The following is a 23,491-nucleotide window of genomic DNA, read 5'->3' as shown; positions in this document are numbered from 1 at the left end:
TGGTGTCATTTGCAAACTTGCTCAGGATGCCTTCAAGACCATCATCCAAGTCATTGATAAAGATGTTGAATAAGACTGGGCCCAAGACAGAACCCTGTGGCACCCAACTAGTCACTACTCTCCAGGATGAAGAGGAGCCATTGATGAACACCCTTTGGGTTCGGTCAGTCAGCCAGTTACAAATCCACTGAATGGTAGCATTGCCTAGCCCACATTTTACCAGCTTCTTTACAAGAATATCACGGGGCACCTTGTCAAAGGCCTTCCTGAAATCAAGATAGGCTATATCCACAGCATTCCCTTCATCTACCAGGCTTGTAACTCTGTCAAAAAATGAGATCAGATTAGAAGTGTGCTTGATTTGCTAATTCACACACTTGGTTGCTATCATCACCTGAAAAACATTAATTACAACTTTGAAACTGTCATGTTTGCCCAATATTGTACTTTTGGCATCCATTTCCTTATTATGAATGTGTTCCCCAAATGCCCTTTCCCTCTGTCTGTCTGTCTGTGCAGGTTTTCCTGTTATTTAACCCGCACAGAGCTACAGGTCCCAGCACCCTTAATAGATTACAGTTCCCAGGATTATTTGCAGCAAATCATGTGCTGTAACTCCATCAGAGAAGCTGCCAAAATCTGTGTGACAGTTTTGGGCTGGATGACACCACAAGAGTCTCCTCCCACCCAAGTGATTCATGACGGCATTTCTGTGAATGGATTTTCCTGTGAGTTTCTCAGCACTCTCTTTTCAGTTAAGGAGAACAGCTCATTGCTATTACAACATCGCTCGCTTCCAGAAACTTCCAGAAACAATTTTAGAGAAGTGGGCATGCATTTTCTTCCCTCACCTTTCCTCTCCCCTAGTTGCAGATGAGGTCATCAAGCTGCATGCATTCAGAAACAGCTCTTCAAGAGAAAGGAAGGAAGAGGGGTGCAGGTGTCTCCCCAGTGGGACAGAAGCATGGGCGTAGGCAGGGGGGCAGTTGCCCCCCCTAGAAGCAGGGCCGCTAGCCAGCCTGCTCCGCTGCCGCCCGGTGCCGTCTCCCTTCTCCCTGGCTGGCTGTGGGGTGGGTGGAGGGAAAGCCCCAGAGCCGCACAAAGCGGTTGCCTGGCTTTCCCTCCGCCCACCCCACAGCCAGCAAGGGAGAAGGGAGCTTTCCTTGCCCCACTGTGGCCCCTCCTCCCTCCCCTGCCCCTTGGCCCCCCTAATTTTCATCCTGGCTACGCCCCTGGACAACAGTATCCTGGGAAATGAAGGAAACCAGAAAGCAAGGGGGAAATGCTATAGCCACTGTCTCTACAAAGGGATAAATGGGGAACCAATACAACTTGATTTTTTTAAAGATAGGGTATTTGGAAACGGGTGGTAGTGATAATCAAGGCAGCACTATTTTTCTAGAACGCCTTCCTTGTTCTCTTACCATGGCAATGGTGCCCACCTGAGAGGTGCTGGAACTGAGTTCTCTGTGAACAAAAGGACTGCAATGGTTCCTAGAGGTTTACATGAGAGAGAAGTCATCAGTGGTTTTTTTTCTTTAAAAAATGTTTAATACTGCTCCAGACCCTCACAAAATACTGATTCAGGATGAGAAACTCCAAAGGTGTTCAAGTCCACACAAATTCTCCATCCGGTTCCCTCCCAGCCTCCAACCCTGGCTGCTGCTCTTTCCAGAGGTGTGCAGGCAGCCGGGACCTCCTCTCCTCTGGATGATGTACGGAGCACAAAGCAAACTCGGCCACAAAAACAGTACAAAAGTTGCTGGCGGTGGTGGGGGAATGTATGACAGAGATCCGGCCCAGCGTTGGTGACTGCAGCTGATGCTCTGGTCCAGGACATCTCAGCAGTACTTCCAGTGGGTCCCCCACTCATTGCACACAACAAAAGTGGTTATTGGCTCATCTGAGCTGCGGGTTTGCACCTGGGTGTAGGTGCAGTTCTTTTTCTTGCACTTCCCGCAGGTGAAGAGGTCGGTCTGGGTCCCTCCCGTCTTCACCATGTGAATCAAGTCATCAGTGTTGTATGTAAGAACTAATGAAGTGTGGCAAAGGACTCACAGAAGTTCAGTCCAATGTTTTGTTTTGTTTTTAAAGAAAACTACTATATTGCTGCGCTGGGGCATATGAAATAATGAGAGAGTACTGCACCACCGAGCATAAGAAAAGTTTGTTTCTTATGCAACTAAGTTAACTACACACACATCTAGGATAGCTGAAGAGGACTCCAGGTCAGAAGGTTGGAACCAGGCCAGTCTTAAGACGCAGGACATCTAATATTAGAAATGAAGTACTGGGTAGAAGGAGAATCTGGAACTAGTTGTGAGGAAGTCAAGAGAGTCAGAACCATATGATTTAAAAAAAACACAACTAGATGGCAATCCAGGAACCAGCCAGACAAAAGCTTTTTATCGGAGCTGAACAAGTCAGATGGAAGGAGAGCTGAGGCAGGAGGAGAACCTACCAAGAAACTGTGTCCCATTTTCAAGGAGGGCAATTTTGCAGGCTGAGAGGCTGTATGCTGACATGGAAAGACACTGAGGATAGAAGCAGGGCATTGAAATCCTACAAGGGGCAGCAGGGAGTGGAAGCATGAGGCATGCACTCAACTGGGAGCAAGTCCCACTGAACTCAAAGAACTTGCATCTGAGTAGGCAGGTGTTAAGGATCAGAGTACATATTTAAGCATATGAAGGAAAACCACCGAAGATAGCAAAGTAGGGTGCTGTGAAATCTGCTTCATCTATTGCATTTTAGCGGGCTATGTATTGCAGAGTTTTAGCAGGTCTGAACGCAGGATTTTTGTTAGGGAGGGCAGGCCTTTTGTTTGGGGTGGGGTGGGGCAGAACCTCAGTTTGCTATGTATTTTTATTGATTTTTTTAGGGGGCAGCAGCTGCCCCTCCCTATGGCTACACTCATGTCTTAATGTACAGTACTAAACGTGGGGCAAGTGTTATCTGTCTCACATCAGACTTTGCATAATCTTGCTTCATTGAGTCTTGCCATATCCAAAAATGGCCCAAGCAGGAAAGCATGGCACTCTGCAACATTTCATTGCACAGGTCCAAACCTATAATGCATTATTATTATTACTACTATTACTACTATTATTATTACTATTACTATTGCTATTATTCCTACCACCAACACGGCACCTTGAGCTCCTTGCAGGAAAGGCGGGACACTGCTAGAGAGATAGGTAAATGAAAATAAAATAATAACAAATATGCACGCATTAACCCGCACCCCTCAGCAAAGAAGGAGGAGGCCTGATTTGGGAAGAGGGGCCACACAGGTGCCTCCCTCCCAAACCTGGCAAACACGAACTCCCCCTCTGTAGGGCGGGAAAGGCGCGCGAAATTTCGGAGAGGCAGCGGCGTCGCGCGGCCTGCCCCGGTGTCGGCTGGCTTCCCCACAGCCTCGAGAGGGCGGGCGGCTGAGGAGAAACGAGGCGAGGCTCCGGCGCGGGGCCTCCGCGGGCTTCCTGCTACGACGGGGCGGGGATTTCCTGAGCGCCTCGGAGTTTCGCGGCGCCTTGCTTCCCTTTCGCTTTCTGCGCGCAAGTCCGAGGGAAGAAGTCTTTCTGAGGGGACTAGCCTCCTCTATCGGCTGCCGCCGCCCCTTCGCTTCCCGAGCATGGCGGGGTCGCTGCCGCCGGCCGCCCCTCTGCCCATCCACCGCCTCGAGGAGCCGCTGCTGAGGAGGCTGAGCGGCTCTCTGGACCGGGCGGCTCCGGGCAGAGGCTGGAGGGACTTGGCGCAGCTGGCCGGCAGCCACCGCGGCGTGAAGCTGAGGTGAGCAGGTGTAGGGGTGAGGAGACCTCGCTGGTGCCTCAGGCCGTCGAGGGAAAGGCAGGCCTCTCTTTTTGCGAGGCTTTCGGGCGCCACAGGAGTTTTCGTCGACCGGGCTGAAACCCGTTTGTGGGCGCGGTGGGTTGGGGAGGAGGAGGAAGATGTCCCCCCCAGCGATGCTGGATGAGGAGACTCGGCCGAGCAGGGCGAGAAAAGTGCTTCTTCGCACACATTTTGAACGGTGGAACTCGCTGCCACATGACGGCCGCCCGCTTGCGTAGCTTTTAAGAGCGGGTTAGAGAAGGCTAAGCCATATGAAAGTGTGCATATGAAAGTATCTGGTGAAGTGTGCATGCACACGAAAGCTCATACCAAAATAAAAACTTAGTTGGTCTTTAAGGTGGTACTGAAGGAATTTTTCCATATGAAAGAACCTTTCAAATGTGGTGGACGTGTAAAAGAGTATTGGGAAATACTGTGATTTATAATGACAAAAATAATAGAATGGCTTTCAAGAGGTGGGACCAGGAGCTCCCCCTTATCTCAAACCTCTTCATTGTTTCTAAGGGCCGAAAGAAGTGATAAATGGGGGAGGGGGAATCTGCAATGGAAAGTTTCCTGGAATGATTTACAACACGGTATGTGTGTTTCGCCATGGAAGACCTGTCCCTTTTAGGAATGCATGGCTTCATAAAATGAATGGGCAACTTGATGAATGGACAAAGCATAAATCAAATTAGGCAACTGGAAGGGTTGCAACAGTGGCCGAATCTAAAATCAATGTTGCAATTAATTTGAGGGGTGTGTGTGTAGCTATATATTTATCTGCCCAGCTGCTCAGGCATGCTAAAATTGGTATACTATATTAATAATTTTCAGTACATTTCCCCCTTTTAATATTTAAATAGCACAAGAGAAGTGTGTGCTATTGAGCTGTCATGTCTAAGCTTATTTCAAAGTATTCCAATAAAAATAATTTTCAGGTGGATCTTGGAAAAGCCGTCAGTATAAGTAGAACAATAGAAAACTTCGAGCGAGGGGGAAAAGACCTGACAGTACAGGTAGAACATAGCCATAGTGACTATCCTTTAGGCTTCCTTTAATGGGTTATTGAATCAAGGCAGCATTTAAAGGATAGCATTTTGGACTCTATGTTTCTTCCCAAAGGAACCCATCATGATAAAAAATACAAGCAGCTAAAGCACAATTATTGCATTTAATAGAATCATAGAATTGCAGAGTTGGAAGGGACCCCAAGAGCATAGCTGCCAAGTCCGGGTCGTAAAGATCCGGGATCGGCAGCGCGCGCATGACTGGAAGTTGCGTGACACGACTTCCGGTGGCGCTTCGCCCTTCTATGGGCATCAGAAAATGGCGGTGCCAGCGCCGGAAGTCGCTTCTGCGCAAGAACGGAAACACGTAAAAGCGACTTCCGGCGCCGCCATTTTCTGATGCCCATAGAAGGGTGAAGCGCCACCGGAAGTCGCGTCACGCAACTTCCGGTCATGCGCGGAAGCGACGTCCGGCGCCGGCGGCACCATTTTCTGGTGCCCATAGAAGGGCAAAGCGGCACCAGAAAAATGGCCGCCGGGAAGAAGCGAATTTAAGGGAGAATGCCGGGATTTATCGCCAAACGGGATACCGCCGGGAAACAGTAAGAAAAAAGGGGTTTTCCCGGCGGATACGGGATACTTGGCAGCTATGCCCAAGAGGCATCCAGTCCAACCCCCTGCAATGCAGTGTATTTATTTCAACAATTTCATAGAATCATAGAGTTGGAAGGGACTCTGAGGATCATCCAGCCCAGTGTTTCCCAAAGTGGATGATACCGCCCCCTGGAGGGCACTGGGACAATCCAGGGGGGCGGTAGTAGCCTCTGGGTGGCAGGTTTCCCACTTCAGTTTGTTCTGTTGTCCAAGATAGTCAAATTGTGAGGAACAGTATTCTGATACTGGGAGATAGCTGGTATCATACCGGTAACATTTCGTGAATCCTTCATCAAAGTAAATATACCCTCTCTAGACATGAGGCTAATGATAAGCTGGAATATTATAGACAAAGAGTTAAGTAGAATCATAGAATTTGGGGCTTAAGACATCACTGTGAATACAGGGTCATGTTCTTGTTAAAAGGAACTGAGAAGTTGTATTGAGGAAGTGTTTGATATAAATAGCTGGGCAGTTTACATTCAGTTTACATTCTAGTGCCAGAACCCTTTTTTGAGGAATGTTCTAGGGGAGAAAGGTTTTTAGTCCCCTAATTAGTCATAGTCATATCACAGTGGCATAGTGGAACGTGGGTGGCACTGTGGTCTAAACCAGTGTTTCCCAACCTTGGGTCTCCAGCTGCTTTTGGACTACAGTTCCCATCATTCCTGACCACTGGTCTTGCTAGCTAAGGATGATGGGAGTTGTAGTGCAAAAACAGCTGGAGACCCAAGGTTGGGAAACACTGGTCTAAACCACTGAGCCTCTTAGGCAGGGGTAGGCAACCTAAGGCCCATGGGCTGGATGTGGCCCAATCACCTTCTCAATGCAGCCCCGCAGATGGTCTGGGAATCAGCGTGTTTTTACATGAGTAGAATGTGTGCTTTTCTTTAAAATGCATCTCTGGGTTATTTGTGGGGCATAGGAATTCGTTCTTCCCCACCCCCCCAAAAAAATATAGTCTGGCCCACCACATGGTCTGAGGGACAGTGGACCGGCCTACGGCTGAAAAAGGTTGCTGACCCCTGCTTAGGCTTGCTGATCAGAAGGTTGTCGGTTTGAATCCCCATGGCGGGTTGAGCTCCCGTTGCTCTGAGAGATGAGCACTGCAACTCCATAGTCACCTTTGACTGGACTTAACTGTCCAGGGGTCCTTTACCTTTTTACCTTTCATAATTATATAAATATAAAAATATTTTCTTTTTTATATATTATGATTCTTTGCAGTTCCCTGGAATTGGAACAGTGTTCTCTCCAAGTTCTGGAGCCCGAAGGAAGTCCGAGCTGGAGTCTTCTTCAGCTAATGGGAGAGAGAGGCTGCACTGTGTTGGAGCTGACAGAATTGCTGCAGGCCTTAGAACACACTGAGGCACTTCAGTGTCTCAACCCCCCAAGTGAGTTTATGGTTCTGCTAAATCTGAGTTATGCTTTATGTTGAAAATTTGGAAAGTGGCTTGGCTCTGCTGGTTCAGAACTTGGAAGGCTTCCACCAACAGGCAAGAAAATATTGGAGGCTAAAATCATAACTGGGAGGGAAGGAAGGGTGAGTGGTCAGCTTTCTCCTCCCATTTCCAGTTACCTGTCTTGTTTTGGAGCTATCAAAGTCCCTTAAGCTTTCTTCACCTCTTGGGAAGGAGACTTTAAAGGTCTACATGTGCAGACTCAGAGTCAGGCTATTTTTATGCTAAGTGCAACATTTTCCAGACTAGTAGCCACTTTAGTCTCTTGCAGCAAGAACAAATACAGTGGTACCTTGGTTTACAAACTTAATCCGTTCTGGAAGTCCGTTCTTAAACCGAAACTGACTATAAATGAGTGAAGTACAGTGGACCCTCTGGATACGAATGTAATTCATTCCACGGGTCCATACATACTCCGAAAAATCCGCAAGTAGAAGTGCTACTTCTGCGCACACATACAGTGTGATAGGGCGCCTCTGTGCATGCGTGAGGCGTGCAGAGCGCTTCTGTACATGTGTGTGTGGCGAAACCTGGAAGAATACACTTCCGGGTTTGCCACATTCGCAACCCGAAAGTTACGTTACCTGAAGGTAACGTAACCCAAGGGTCCACTATACAGAGATTGTTTACATCTTCATCTTCAATATTAAAAAGTAAATACAAACTGATGGGTCAGAATTTACATCTAAATGAAATCAGATCATTTTAAAAGTAAAATTGGTTGGGGAAGAGGATAGTCTGAAACATGTCTAGGCGAGGAAGAAGGAGAATCCATCAGCAGGGAGGCAAATGCCCCCTCCATAGCGATGGGTGAATCATGAATGGAATTTTTTTTCACAACAGGACAAGATAGGTGTGCCATGCTGGTTGATTACTTTAGCTATGTCAGTTCAAGCTACTCTGTATGTCCTTTACATCTGTGTATATACAAAGGTGTATATACAATTGATGCTTTTGAATTATGGTGCTGGATCAAACCTATCCATTCTGAAGGAAATCAGCCCTGAGTGCTCACTGGAAGGACAGATCGTGAAGCTGAGGCTCCAATACTTTGGCCACCTCATGAGAAGAGAAGACTCCCTGGAAAAGACCCTGATGTTGGGAAAGATTGAGGGCACTAGGAGAAGGGGACGACAGAGGATGAGATGGTTGGACAGTGTTCTCGAAGCTACGAACATGAGTTTGACCAAACTGCAGGAGGCAGTGGAAGAAAGGAGTGCCTGGCGTACTCTGGTTGATGGGGTCACGAAGAGTCGGACACGACTAAACAACAACAACAACATATACAAAAAATGGGGTTGCTTATCAGCCACAGACCATTAAGGTGAATGTGGCTGTAATGTTGCCACTTTGCAGTCGTGCTGAATAAAAACAGGTATTCTCTGCTCCTTCTGAGAGTTCTATAACAGCAATCCCATCAAAATTCCATGCAAATGAGAAATATACCGCTTGCATATGTTGACATTGTAACCTTCACTGTGTAGAGAGCAAATTGAATTTAATGACCATCTGCCAATACCATCTAAATGTAGAGGTCAAAGTATTCATTGCTGTGATTTTATTCACCTTTGTTGGCTTAAGGTCTTCATTGGCACTGTGGTCTAAACTACTGAGCCTCTTGAGCTTACCGATTGTAAGGTTGGCAGTTTGAATCCCCGTGACGAGGTGAGCTCCCGATGCTCTGTCCCAGCTTCTGCCAACCTAGCAGTTCGAAAGTAAACCAATGCAAGTAGATAAATAGGTACCACTACAGTGGGAAGGTAAATGGCCTTTCTGTGCGCTCTGGTTTCCGTCACAGTGTTCCATTGTGCCATAAGTGGTTTAGTCATGCTGGCCACATGACCCGGAAAGCCGTCTGTGGACAAATGCTGGCTCCCTTGGCCTGAAGCAAGATGAGTGCCGCACCCCATAGTTGCCTTTGACTGGACTTACCCATCCAGGGGTCCTTTACCTTTTACCTTACCTAAAATATGGGCAATGTTCTCACAATATTTTAATGGCATGCATAGAGATAAGAACCTAGTTAACTACCCTCTAGCCGCAATTCTTAAGTTCAAGCTAGCATGGCACGGCTCATACGTCATGTGAATCCATAGTTAATGTTTAACTGCAGTTTAAAGCAACAAACATGCTGCTTTAAAGTCTGTGATTCTGGCCACACCAGAGGCTTGGGCTTGCTATGTCATCTGAACCCGGCCATGTGGTTTGTTTCTCTCTAGAGAGATTCCCAAGTCAAGGTTTGTTCTTGATTTATCACCCATGTTTGCTTGGGAGTACCAAACCTCCAGCTTGGGTTCGGCTGACACAATGATATCAAAAGCCACTGAGTTGTCAAACAAAAGAAGTAACAGGACTTTATTCTCAAATTTTCTTGCAAACAATTCACAATTATGTTAATAATAAAACATCAGGTGTAAATGGTTTAATCTTCCGCATTAAAAATGGCTTGTTTCCCCCCCTCTTTTTACAGGTATAATTATAGTTGCAGAACCAGAATCTCAAGCTGTTCTATCTGGCCAGACAGTGAAGCTAAGCTGCTGGGCAGCTGGTTATCCATTTCTTCATTATCAGTGGTTCAAAGAAAACAAAGCGGTAAATCAACTTATGAGGGAGCTCTGGGAATAACGGGAGTGTTGATAAGTACAGTGGTACCTCAGGTTACAGACGCTTCAGGTTACAGACTCCGCTAACCCAGAAATAGTAACTTGGGTTAAGAATTTTGCTTCAGGATGAGAACAGAAATTGCGCGGCGGCAGAGGGAGGCCCCAGTGGCTAGAGTGGTACCTCAGGTTAAGAACAGTTTCAGGTTAAGAAGGGACCTCCAGAACAAATTAAGTTCTTAACCCGAGGTACCACTGTAAACTATGAAGCAAAATGGTTATTATTCTTAGCTGGTAAATAAAACTGCTAATATCATAATGCCATTCTGCAAACCAATGGTGAGACCAAACTTGGAATGTTGTGTACAGTTCTGGTTGCTTCACCTCTAAAAGGATATTGTAGATCTAGAAAGGATTCAGAAAAGGGCACCCAAAATGGTCAGGGAATTAGAGCAACTTGCCTATAAACATTTGGCCTTTTTCTTTTTGAAAAAGCGAGGTTTATTCAATTACAAATGGTGTGGACAAATTGGAAATACTAGTACTCATGGCCATCCAAAGAGGCTGAATATTGGAAGACCCAGGATAGCCAAAATAAAATAATTAATTGCACAGTGCATAATTAAAACTATGGCATTCCCTGAACAGGATGGAATTCCCTCCCACAGGCTGTCAACTTGGATGGCTTGAAATTCTTGATGAATTCTTTGAGGATAAGACCTTTTTTTAGCTATGATTGCTATATTCTGCCTCTACTTGCTTGCTTCTGAATGTCAGTTGCTGGAATATCGTGGGGAGAGTGCTGTGATATTCAGGTCCCACTTCCAAGCTTCCTATACCGGTAGAGATCTGGTTGGCCACTTGGATAACAGAATGTTGGACTACATGGACCTTTGGCCTGATCCAGCAGGGCTCCTTTAATGTTCATATGTTAAGTTCAAACTATAATCATCTTTGAGTATAGTTCTTGTATGAAAAAAACAAGTACCGGTACTATTGTGCTTTATCCTCCATCGTGCTTTATCCTCCATCGTGCTTTATCCTCCATCGTTGCAATTTGCATTTTGTTTTTGTTTTTTGTTCCTAACTCAGGTTCCACGTGGCAATACCCAAGAACTGGTGCTCAACCAAGTAACTGCAGAGGATGCTGGATTTTACATATGCCGAGTAAACAGTGACTATACTTACCAGTTCAGCCAGTGGGCACAGCTAGATGTCTGTGAAATCCAAGGAGCTTGCCATGGTGAGTTAAGAAACATACGTCGTACAATAAAGGCATTCTGCTGCGATTATGATGCTTCTGGGTCTTTGCGGCCAGTGGGTTATGGGAGCTTACGCGTTACTGTTTTTTCTTCTCTTGGTAATGATTGTGAAGAATGTCTCAGACCGGCGTAGAGCCACTGATGATGGAATTTTCCTCCTGCTCTATAGTTCCTGCTTCCAGAAAGTACATGTGCTCCTGTCCTTTGTTCCCCATGCCTCCGTCTTGAGAACAGGATCGTTCCCCACCCTTTTTTCTGCTTTGTTTCAGCTTGCAGCCACTTCCTATAAGTAGTAGAATCAAATGGAAATGCTTTTCCTGAGGCTTACCACTTCACCTAGCAGGTGCAGAGGGTTAATGTTTCCCCTTGGATAAATGCCCTACATAATGAAAAGTCGCTTGTCACGAGCGTGGCCTTTACCTGACATCTTAGCTTTCTTTGTGGAGGGAGGTTTTTCCCCATTAGGGAAGCATTCAGACTTGCCACCACCTGCAGCCTGAGGTGGTTCATTTTATAAAAAGCATAGCCATTTGATTCCACTGGCTGCATAAATGGGGCCCGAGTTACAATTAAAGTGTATGTTCAGATCCCCTCCTATCCTTCAGTTTCTTTTGGTCTTCCCTAATCTAGGGCTTATTCAGCTGCTCAGTCAATGCAAGTCCCAAAGTCATTTTTGTGATATTTTGCTATAATCCCACCATGATTTATTCTTCTCCCCACCCCAGTCAGCCTCTGCTTGAGCAGGCAAGCACACACACAAATAGGACCATAGCTTAGTGGTTAGGACAACCCAGCCAGATGGGCGGGGTATAAAATTATTATTATTACTATTAGTGGTAGAGCACCTGCTTTGAATGCAGAAGGTCCCAGATTCAATTTCTGGCATCTCCAGGTCAGGCTGAAGATGAGTCAATAGTATGATGCCATGATCTTCATGGAATGGTTGTGAGGCATTGGGAGGAGATAGTTCACCTCTGTCAAAAAATATGTATTCAGTATGGATATGTTCTCCCAAACTGAGAGGGGGAGCGTCCAGGTTCAACCCCCCCCCCCAAAAAAAACCACAGCCCTGAAAAACTACAAGTGAAACATTCACAAAATGTCACAAAACTGCCACTCAGTTAAGGACTTGGTGAGTATTCTTGCCATTCAATTAGAACAGGACATTTAAAGCAGCTATAGTGGAGTAGATAAAGTTGTTACAGTCAGCATTCAGTAGATGAATTGGACAATTGCAGTAGCCAAGGGAAATAATTGCATTTCCCCTCAGCAAAACATAGCTCACTGAGTGCAGGGGAAATGTGATACCTTGCAACAGAAGGGAGGATGTCTAGACTTTGCACACTGTATTATTTGTTATTCTCATATGCTACCTTTTCTTTAAGAAACTCAAGATGATGGTGTATTTGCTTCACAGCCTATGAGATAAGGTGGAGAGAGAAGGAGGGAGGGAGGGAGAGAACATTGCCTCAGACTATATAGCCGAGTGGGGATTTGAGGCGGAATTTTCCATTTCCAAATGTTACACACCTAGACACTGTGGGTGGTATTCAGCTAATTTTTAGTCAAATTAGACCCACTGACAATAATGGACCTAACTTAGTCATGTTCATTAATTTCACTGGGTCTACTCTGAGTAAATCATGGCTGAATACCACCTTGCACCACAAGGAAAACTAAGAGTATATTTATTGCTCCGAAAATTGATTGTCCGGGGAGGTCCTGAGAATCATGTTCTGTGACCTTGTTTTGGTTTCACTAAAATTGCTTGAATCATCCACAGCCGTAATGAGCATTTTCTTCTGCCAGGTTCCCTTTTTCCACAGACACCAGACTACACTTCTGGTTTCATATGGTTAAGGTACTTCCCAGTTCATAGTTCACTACCCTGGAAAAGTTATGATTAATTATGCCAAACTGTTCCGTAATTGTGAAATTTTGATGGCGTTCCCGGCATCCAAAGGTCAATGAGCCACCTTGAAACTGCACAGAGAAGAATCTATTATAAAGCAGTACATAATTGTAATTTTTGCAGACAACTGCGATAGTGTTTTGTGTGTAACATACCAGGGAAGTATGCATATGAGGAAAACAGTAATAACTACAGTGCAATTACAAGGGAGCAGGCCATGACCCTGGAATGAACCGTCCTACCCTAGCTGTTTATGTTATTGTCATCACTCCCCTAGCACTATGGTTTGTGCAAGAAATGCTCTTCAGTCTTTTCTGACTACCTGATCTTAAAAGAGAATTTCGTATTATTGTCAAACTGTTCTGACATTACACTGATTTTTGCATTTATGCATGTTCAAATGAACTAGTTAAGAAAAAATGGGAGTGCTATAAGACTCGCCCAGGAGGAGAGTTCAGATGCTATATGTTTCTATCTTTGATTTTAAAAAATTACATTTACAATCTTTACAGACCATTCCTATTAACATTAGATGTCCTTCTGATAATTTAAATAGCTACATTTCCAGGGGCTCGTTTGAATTGAAAAGAAGGTCTTGATGTCATATGGCACAAGGGCTGTTTGGCTTTCTTAATTTTTATTACTATTAATTGAATTTATAGCTGAAGGAGCCCATAGAGACCAAAAGATTTGCAGTCATAACATTTCCCTTACTTAGGAGATCAGAGCATGGCTCTTCTTCTGTCCTCCATTCTGTCTGTGTTCAACATTTGTGTCAAGGCATGATTAGCTGTTAAGCAGGGTTTGTAAAACTGCATAACCCTGATGCCACACTCTGGTTAATTGGTAACAGTAGAAGATTGGGAAAGAAGTGTGTGTGTATACGGTTAAAAACACCTAAGAGATACAGAAATACTGTTCATGTTATTTGTGAAAATCTGTTTAGTTGTGTGATGGGTGAACTGACGTGGTAGTAGTGAATAAGAGAATGATCAACAGGAATGCCTCTGGGAAAGAACAAATAATTCCTTGGGTGGAACTCAGTTACCTGGCTGTTGGGCACATCTTGGGGAACAAAGTGGAATTTTGTTTTGAATATTTCCTGTTTCAAAATTATTTGTATTGTGTATATAATGGCTTCAAGAGTTTCTAAATATATCTCATGAAGCCATTTACTAGGCACAAAATGCCTAGTAAATTATTTCAGTGTCTTCTTTGAAAGCAGCCTTGTATACGTGTAGCGCACATCAATTGTTGGACCCCCTTGAACACAGTCTGCCTGCTCTTCGTGTCCTATAAAACGAGAGCATCTGGAGCTGTAGGAAGACCAGAGAGTTTCAATGCATGCAGTACATGATGATGTTGAACCTTTAATCCAAAGTCCTTGACAGGTTAGGTGGCAACTGCAGCATGTGTCTGGGTTGTCTAAACCTTTTAATCCATGCACGCTGACACATGATTGATTGACCACAACAACTGAGTTACAAACTTCTGACAGATCCTGCTCTGCTCTAATGGTACAATGTGTGCACTCCATAGTGCCACACATTCAATGCATACCTAACATCTTGCTAGCTTATGTTTGTGCGTTAGAAATATTTGGCCACAGAAGCTTAGTTTTTGTTTTGTTTTAAATACACATACATTACGGTAATTAATTCCAGGTGGTGGTGGTTGTTATTTATTTATTGCATTTATAACCCACCTTTTTCTCCAAGGAGCTCAAGGTGGCCTTACATGGTTCTCCCCCCAATCAAGCACTTCTAATACCACTAAGGGGAGGTAAATCCCATTCCTGGGTCTGAAGTGCAACTCCTTCAATGTACTCCCCTAGAAATATGCAAGCGCCCTGTGAAGAAACAGGAAGACTGATGCTATTCCCTTACTGTCAGTGGCATTCAGCTGTGTAGAACGAGTCTGTGTGTGTGTTACGCAGGTTATATTTGGCAATGCTTTAGTGTTAACAGGAAACAAAATGCAGGAACTCAATGTGAGTCTCTCAGAATGCCTTGGGAGGGTGTCACTAACTTGAAATAACTTGCTGTGCAGGGTTCTGATCTTTACTTTAAAAAAAATTCAATTAGCTTATCTATTAAGGCAAGATATCCAGTAGTTAATGCAGTTTGAAACCTAGGCTGTTGTTTTTGCTCTGTAGGGTAGCAAGAGGACCCTTCCGCTGTCTGCTGATTTCCTATGTAAGCCCCCTCCCCCTGAACCCACCCTCACAATCTCTCTTCCACACTTGCTGTGGCAAGTGGTTGCTGTTGGCATCCATCTGTCTCGAGAGACAATGGAGTGTGTCTCCAGGGGTGAAGTCCAGCCGCTGTGTTAGCAGCGGCAAAGTGACCTCCTCAGGGCGCAAGCCTGGGCAGTGTGCATTTATAGCCTACCCTTCCTCCCAGGGTGGCAAATGCACAAAAAAGTTACAACTATGCTATTAAAAACAAAATATATTTTAAACAATTAAAAGCATCTTTAAAAATGTGTTTTTAGAAAAGCAATGAAACACTTCACAAATTTTGCAGCTCCCCTTTCTTGGGTATGCTGCAAAAAAGAGGTAGTGCATGTTCCAAATCTGTTTAGTATCAAATCGTGAACGTTGTTGTACTTTTAAGTTGCTTTTATATAAGCAAGAGGGTTTTTTTAATTATAGAAAGTAGTATAAAATGTACATAAATGAACAAAGTGTCTATTTTTACCATCAGCTGCTGAAGAATCTCAAATTCCCTTTCTTAATCTTGCATTTAAGGAAACTGTCCGGATTTACCTGAAAAGAAAATACATATTTACATCCATCCACAGTGCCAAAACCTGCTAGTAGGGGAAACGTTGATTCTGCAGTGCGGAGCTATAGGAATCCCTATGCCACAATATCAGTGGTACAGAAATGGATCTCCACTGCCTAATGGGGATAAAAAGGTCTATACGGTGAGTCTTAACTCTTTTGCCTTTGTTTATTTGTTAGATTTATTGCCACAAGTAATAATTCCAGCATGGCAGGCAGGAGTTACACAGCAAATACTGTAGCCATATACGCAATACTATTACTGTACCATAAAACTAAAAACATTAAAATCAGGAAGAAAATCAAACAGCAGCTATCCACATCTCAGGACCTGAAAAATTCAGGTATTTCCAAATGCTTGCAGAAAAAGATGAGTATTTTTGGTCTATGGCAGGCGCGTCCAACTCTAGAGACTGTGATCTTCTCCCAGTATAACAAAACCGGCAGTGATCTACCCATTGTCATTGCCAAGAGTAGTTGAGCTTTTTTGGGGGGAGCAGTGTTCAGAGTTGTTGAGCTTTTCTGGGGAAGGATTGCTCTGAATAGCTCATACAACAATATGCCGTCCTCCCTACTTCAAACACTGCCACTTTCAAAGTGGTGATGGTGGCAATGGGACATAGTGCCAGGGGCGGGGTGCAGAGCGATCGATCAGGAGCACACAGGCGATCACTTTTTAAAATACCGCAATCGACATGGAGCACCAACACGATCTACCTGTTGATCGCGGTCGACCGGTTGAACATGTCTGGTCTATGGCAACCAATGAGGGAAGCTAAATCTCCTGGAGGCGGGCATTCTGTAGCTGGGATGCCACAACCGAGAAGGCCCTGTGAAACCAGCAAGGTCCCCTTTGCAGACCTTAATTGCCAAGATGGCATCGAACCTAGTAGCACAACGTCAGCCAGTGCAATTTGCACAGAATGAGTTTTATGTGATTCTGGTAAGAAAAATCACTTAATACACTAGCAGATGCATCCTGCACCAGCTGCAACTGCCAGACCATTTTCAAGGGCAGCACCGTGTGGAACATTTTACTAAATTGACAATGAATCAAGTGGTACATGCTTGTCTCCCGGCCATTTTGAGGGCAGTGGGTGCAAGTGAGGGGATATTTTGGGTGATGGCTGCTTGTTTGTGGAGCTCGCTTCCCTGAGAGATCCTTCAACTCCTTTCTGGTTGCCTTTTAGATGGGACCAGCATGTTTTTATGTTGGTCTGCTTTTATTAGGAGATATATTTTATTGTTGTAAGGATTGCTTTTAATGGCTGTAAGCCAGGGTTTATGTGGAATGGCTGGTTTGGAATATAATAGTTTCACTACTCTTCCCATTTTAATATTTTTAATTGTACATTTTAATGCTTTGTTTTTAAAATGTCTTTTTCATTTTTTCTGTACTTTGCTTTATAAAAATACATCTGGAAAGGTGGTCTGGAAAATAAATAATAAATGAATCAGTGTTATCAAATATAAATTAAAAGCCGCCTGGAAATAAATACTTTTAAAAGCATGATCTTGAAATTCTATATATAAATTAAGATGTTCTTTAACTTCCTCATGCTCTTGTCATTAGCATGCTGATAATATCTGCTTGAATCTCTTTGGAGTACTGAACTCTGAAGCGAGTTTAATTGCATGTATCCTATTTCCTAAGGTATTAACTGGGTGGGTAGAGACAGCACACAAGGTCTTTAATAGTTCATAGTTACTTCAAATTTCATGCAGAGCTAGATGCAATCCTCCAATGCGCTGACCTATGCAAATAAATTATTAGTTTCATGTAATGTTGGTAACAGTTTTGTTCTTGGACACTAAAGTCTTATTTTAGAAAACTCTTCTCTCCCCCTTAAAATTCCTATAAGATGTGGATTTTCCCCACCCCTTTGCACCCCTGTAGTAGACTTAAGACAGCCCATGTATTAGGACAGGTCATGAACAGAGGATTCAAAATCTGCAGATCTGAATCACCTCCCCACAAGAAAGCAAAACCTGTTAGTTAGTTTGTTTAAAAACTTGCAAAAAATAACATAGAACATGTGCCAGTTGTCTATGTTAAGGGATAAAACAAAGGTTTGCCACCTCAGTGCTTAGATTTCACAGCAGACGATTTGGGGTGTTTAAACAGAGTGTTCTAGAGTTTTTGGGTGTACAAATTTTTTGTTAAGTCTTGATCTTAGTACTGATGGAATTATTGAGAATGCAGTTTAAGTATATCCTACCAGATATCCTTCTAGGTCTCCTGCATAGACACCGAACACCAAGGTACATATTGGTGCCGTGTATACAACAACCAAGACAATCAAGAAAGCAGGAAGATAAAAGTTGTTATAGGTAAGAAGCTTCTTTATTGGGTATAATAAACAGAATCTGGCGTTGAGTGCTCATTAGTGAGCCTACTCAGTGACAAACTTTGCTGCCTCCATTGCATCCATACTTTGTTGTCCAGCTTTTCCTGGTAGAATGGGGTCTTTTACATTCTGGCCTGAAAAAAGGTGGTATAATAATAATAATAATAATAATAATAATAATAATAATAATAATAATAATAATAATAATAATAATATACCCTGCCCATCTGGCTGGGTTTCCCCAGCCACTCTGGGCAGCTTCCAACAGAAGTATTAAAATACAATAATTTATTACAATAAAATACAATAATTTATTAAACATTAAAAGCTTCCCTAAACAGGGCTGCCTTCAGATGTCCTGTTTATCTGTTTCACATCTGGTGGGAGGGTGTTCCACAGGGCGGGTGCCACTACCGAGAAGGCCCTCTGCCTGGTTCCCTGTAACTTGGCTTCTCACAGCGAGGGAACCGCCAGAACGCCCTTGGCACTGGACCTCAGTGTCTTTAATTTTAGATGCCAAGCAAAATATTTCCCTTTAATCTGGGCTTTTGGCCCTTGATTTGAAGGGTTTCAGGTATTTGCAGCTTCTTTCAATGGGGCAGGATCTGTAACACATGGGCTTTATCTGCATAGTTGTATTTTTAGGTTTTATTGCTTGGGGAAGGTTATACTTTGCTTTAGTGCTCATATTGTGTTTGTAAGTTCTTTGGGTCACTGCTGTGATACGTGTAAAGGTAAAGGGACCCCTGACCATTAGGTCCAGTCGTGACTGACTCTGGGGTTGCGCGCTCATCTCGCATTATTGGCCGAGGGAGCCGGCGTATAGCTTCCAGGTCATGTGGCCAGCATGACAAAGCCGTTTCTGGCAAACCAGAGCAGCACATGGAAACGCTGTTTACCTTCCCGCTGTAGCGGTTCCTATTTATCTACTTGCAGTTTGACGTACTTTCGAACTGCTAGGTTGGCAGGAGCTGGGACCAAGCAACGGGAGCTCACCCCGTCACAGGGATTCGAACCGCCGACCTTCTGATCAGCAAGCCCTAGGCTCAGTGGTTTAACTACAGCGCCACCTGGGTCCATTATATACATCTTAAAACTTGACCCAAAGAAAATTAACATATGAAGCCTTTCAGGCTCAACCTCTTGATGCTGAACACCACCATAGCACTGGTTACAGGTAGGTAGCCGTGTTGGTCTGGATCGAAGTAAAATAAAAAAATTCCTTCAGTAGCACCTTAAAGACCAACTAAGTTTTTATTTTGGTATGAGCTTTCGTGTGCATGCACACTTCTTCAGATACAGTGAAATGGAAGTTTCCAGGCACTTATGTAGAGAAGGGGTGGGGAGGGGTGGGGATGGGGAGGGGGGATCACTCAGAAGGGTGGTGGAAATGGGTGATTGACTGACTGATAGCTGTTGATGACCGCAAACGACTGCAAATGGTTTTGCATGAAAAAGCAAGGGTTGAGATGGCTGAAGATCGCTTATCATGTATAATGAGATAAGAACCCGACACAATGATGAACATCCCACACAATGATGGTTTACAAGCCATAAGGAACACCATTTCAGATAAAACCACAGCGGACTTTGCTACCAAACTCTGCCACTTTGTCCTTACCCACAACCACTTCAAATTTGGTGATCTGTTCCTCCAGATCAGCGGCACAGCCATGGGCACCCGCATGGCCCCACAGTATGCCAACATCTTCATGGCAGATTTAGAACAACGTTTCCTTAACTCCTACCCACTCAAACCTCTCCTGTACCTGCGATACATTGACGATATTTTTATTATCTGGACACATGGACAACAGACCCTAGAAACCTTCCACCAGACATTCAATGACTTTCACCCCACCATCAACCTAACAATGAACCAATCTATGCAAGAAATACATTTTTTGGACACTACTATAAAAATACAGGATGGACGTATAGACACCACCTTATACAGAAAACCAACTGACCGACAAACATATCTACATGCTTCTAGCTACCATCCCAAACATACCAAACAATCCATCGTATACAGCCAGGCCTTATGTTACAACCGCATCTGTTCCAACTCTACAGACAGAGAATCTCACCTAAGAGATCTACAGCAAACCTTTTTAGAACTAAAATATCCACCTGATGAAGTTAAACAACAGATCAACAGAGCCAGACAGATACCTAGAGAGAACCTGCTGCAAGACAGACCCAAAAAAGAAAATAACAGAACACCACTAGTCATCACATACAGCTCCCAAGCTAAAACAGTACAACGCATCATCAGAGATCTACAGCCTCTCCTGGACAATGACCGCTCCCTTTCTCAAGCTCTGGGAGGAAGACCTTTCATTGCCTACAGACAGCCACCCAATCTTAAACAACTCCTCACCCACAATAATACAACCACCAGACTTAACATGGACACTGGTACCAGAGCCTGCAATAAACCCAGATGCCAACTTTGCTGCCACATACACCCAGACAACACCATTACTGGCCCCAACAACATCCAACATACCATCTCAGGACTATTTAATTGCTCATCCTCTAACATTGTGTATGCCATCAAATGCCAACAGTGCCCTTCAGCTCTCTATATTGGACAAACAGGCCAAACCCTACGCCAAAGGATAAATGGACATAAATCTGACATCAGGAACCAGAAGACAGAAAAACCAGTAGGAGAACACTTCAATCTCCCAGGACATTCTATACAAGATCTCAAAGTAGCTGTCTTACTACAAAAGAATTTCAGAAATAGACTGGAAAGAGAAGTTGCTGAATTGCAACTTATCACCAAGCTCAAAACCATGGAGGGACCTGGTTTGAACAGAGATATCGGGTTCTTATCTCATTATACATGATAAGCGATCTTCAGCCATCTCAACCCTTGCTTTTTCATGCAAAACCATTTGCAGTCGTTTGCGGTCATCAACAGCTATCAGTCAGTCAATCACCCATTTCCACCACCCTTCTGAGTGATCCCCCCTCCCCATCCCCACCCCTCCCCACCCCTTCTCTACATAAGTGCCTGGAAACTTCCATTTCACTGTATCTGAAGAAGTGTGCATGCACACGAAAGCTCATACCAAAATAAAAACTTAGTTGGTCTTTAAGGTGCTACTGAAGGAATTTTTTTATTTTACCACCATAGCAGCGACTCTTGCAATTATAATGAAGATTTGTGAAATGACCCTCTTTCACTTACACAAGTTTATGACCTTGTCTAAATAGCTTAACCTCTGTGTTCCTCCAAGCTTACTCATTTCTGAAATAGTTAGACTCGCTAGCCGCATCATGTGCATATGAGAAACTTGACACTTCAGATTAGCAGCTAGGATCTCTACATCACTTACCAAGTTTCTAAGTCTGCTACCCACTACTTTATAACAAAAGCTAATTTGAGTTCCTAAGACTTGTTCACATTCACGAAAAGTGTGTATGTCATTGGTGCCTTTCTCCCTGCATGCTGTTTTGAGTAGTCAAGTTGGGACAGCCTAAAAAACTAATGTGCAGTGCACTGAATTAAAATAATTTTCCTCATTTTTGTTTTCATTTAATGTTAACCACAAAAGGAGGCTTATAATTCAGTGTATTATGTGTCTGTATATACTGTATATACTGCCAACCTAGCAGTTCGAAAGCACGTCAAAATGCAAGTAGATAAATAGGAACCGGTACAGCGGGAGGTAAACGGCGTTTCCATGTGCTGCTCTGGTTTGCCAGAAGCAGCTTTGTCATGCTGGCCACATGACCTGGAAGCTGTACGCCGGCTCCCTCGGCCAATAATGCGAGATGAGCGCGCAACCCCAGAGTCGGTCACGACTGGACCTAATGGTCAGGGGTCCCTTTACCTTATATATAAGGATTTTACCTTATATACTGTGCAGGCACATTTAACATAGGATTTGACTTAGGAGGTGACATTAAGTGGTTATGAACAAGAACTTTAGTTCAAGGTTGATCAGATGGGTGCAAGTTGTCATATGTTGTAACTTGCTGCCTGGCTATGCAATAGCGAATGTCAATAGGTATACCAATGATACATCTACCGTGTTTCCCCCTTTTTAAGACACCGTCTTATTCTTTTTTTTACTCAAAAAAACCCACGGTGTCTTATTTTCAGGGGATGTCTTGTACCTTAAGGCCTCCTCGGAGGGGCCAGGCAGCTGGCTCGGGGTGCTGCTGGGCGCTCTGTGCGGTGCTGCTGCAGCAGCCGGTTCCAAGCACCAAGGCAGCAGGCCGGTTCCGGTGGCGAGGTGGCAGGCAAAAAAAAGGAAGAAGAAGAGGCCAGGCCGCTCCGCTCCCTCCAGCGCTGCAAGGTGCTCCGAGCGATCGGCGCTGCGGAGCGCTCCACTCTGCAGCTGCCAGTTTCGGTGGTGGGGCGGCAGGCAAAAAAGAAAAAAAAAAGAGGCCAAGCCGCTGCGCTCTGCCCGGCGCTGCGGAGCGCTCTGCAGCCGCCGGTTCCGGTGGCGGGGCGGCCGGCAAAAAAAAAGATTAAAGAGGCCAGGCCGCTGCGCTCCGCCTGGCGCTGCAGGGCGTTCCGAGCGCTTGGCGCTGCGGAGCGCTCCGTTCTGCAGCTGCCGGTTTCGGTGGCGGGGCGGCAGGCAAAAAAGGAAAAAAAAGAGGCCAAGCCACTGCGCTCTGCCCGGCGCTGCGGAGCGCTCTGCTCTGCAGCCGCCGGTTATGGTGGCAGGGCGGCAGGCTGCCTCGGGCAGGCAAAAAAAAGAGAGGCTAGGCCGCTGGCGCGGGCGCTCCAGGCGCTCGCTGCTGCAGCAGCGGCCGGTTCCAGGCCCCTCTGGCTGGCTGGGTCCCACTGGCTGGCTGGGGCGCTCGACGGTCTCGTTCTACACGGCATGGAGGTATGCCTTATTTTCGGGGGGTGTCTTATGTTTCACTAATGCTAAAAAATGCTGCCATGGCTTACTTTCTGACTACGTATTAAAAAAGGGGAAACACGGTACTACAGAATGGAGATTGGTTTTTTCTCTCTCCTGCAACCTGTGTCTTGGCTGTCTTACTTACACTGCCCCGGCGTTTTGTGAGAAGGTGATATATAAATATTTTTTTTAAATAAATAAATAAATAAATGTACATTGGGTGAAGAGCCTGTGGCCCTCCAGATATTTGTTGAGCAGCCAATCCTATCTTCCCTGCCCATTGGCTATGCTTGCTGGGGCTGACAGGTGTTGGAATCCAAGAGCATCGGGGGGGGGGGGAGCTGTTCCCCAGGTCTGATGTACATGTGCTTGTTCTTTTGATTTCTTTCCATTTGTGGCATGCTGTGAGCTCAACAGGATTATCTGTAGGGTACTATTGGATGGCTTGGAAGTGATTAGTTGCATGATTCCATGCAGGATTAATTTGGCAGCATGCTGTCTTGTGTATATCAACACAAGGTTCAAAATTATGTATAGTAGCAACTGGACAGAACAATTGTCTTAACGCTACATTGGATTCTACCTTCTCTTTATAAAACATGATTGTCATAAATGCAATCAAGAACTTCATTCAGTATTCTTCTTTTTTCCTTAAATCTCAAGGTGGAAAATCTATTGCAGTAGAATGCTCTGAAGGTAAAGTCAGCCAAATGTTGTAGAGTTTATTGATGAATTCTGCATGCTGGGAATTCAGG

The 23,491-nt window shown here is 44.6% G+C and overlaps 1 protein-coding gene across 2 annotated transcripts in view; it reads left to right on the top strand.

Moving 5' to 3' along the window:
• Positions 1–3,402: 3,402 nt before the first annotated feature.
• Positions 3,403–23,491, top strand: part of MALT1 (MALT1 paracaspase) — a 37,720-nt gene continuing 17,631 nt past the window's right edge. The window contains exons 1-7 of one of the 2 annotated variants that reach the window (XM_060280345.2): positions 3,403–3,792; positions 6,723–6,889; positions 9,426–9,547; positions 10,648–10,798; positions 15,479–15,657; positions 17,749–17,845; positions 23,400–23,432. In XM_060280345.2, coding sequence (XP_060136328.2) covers positions 3,635–3,792; positions 6,723–6,889; positions 9,426–9,547; positions 10,648–10,798; positions 15,479–15,657; positions 17,749–17,845; positions 23,400–23,432 — 907 coding nt within the window. In that variant the 5' untranslated portion in view covers positions 3,403–3,634. The remainder of the gene's footprint in view (positions 3,793–6,722; positions 6,890–9,425; positions 9,548–10,647; positions 10,799–15,478; positions 15,658–17,748; positions 17,846–23,399; positions 23,433–23,491) is intronic. The other variant, XM_035100624.3, reaches the window with a different exon arrangement.

This window comes from Zootoca vivipara, chromosome 10 (genome assembly GCF_965207765.1).
Source record: "Zootoca vivipara chromosome 10, rZooViv2.hap1.1, whole genome shotgun sequence".
In the NCBI taxonomy this organism is placed as follows: domain Eukaryota; kingdom Metazoa; phylum Chordata; class Lepidosauria; order Squamata; family Lacertidae; genus Zootoca; species Zootoca vivipara.
Note: the sequence above shows the minus strand (reverse complement) of the source record. Positions and strands in the feature narration are given on the sequence as shown.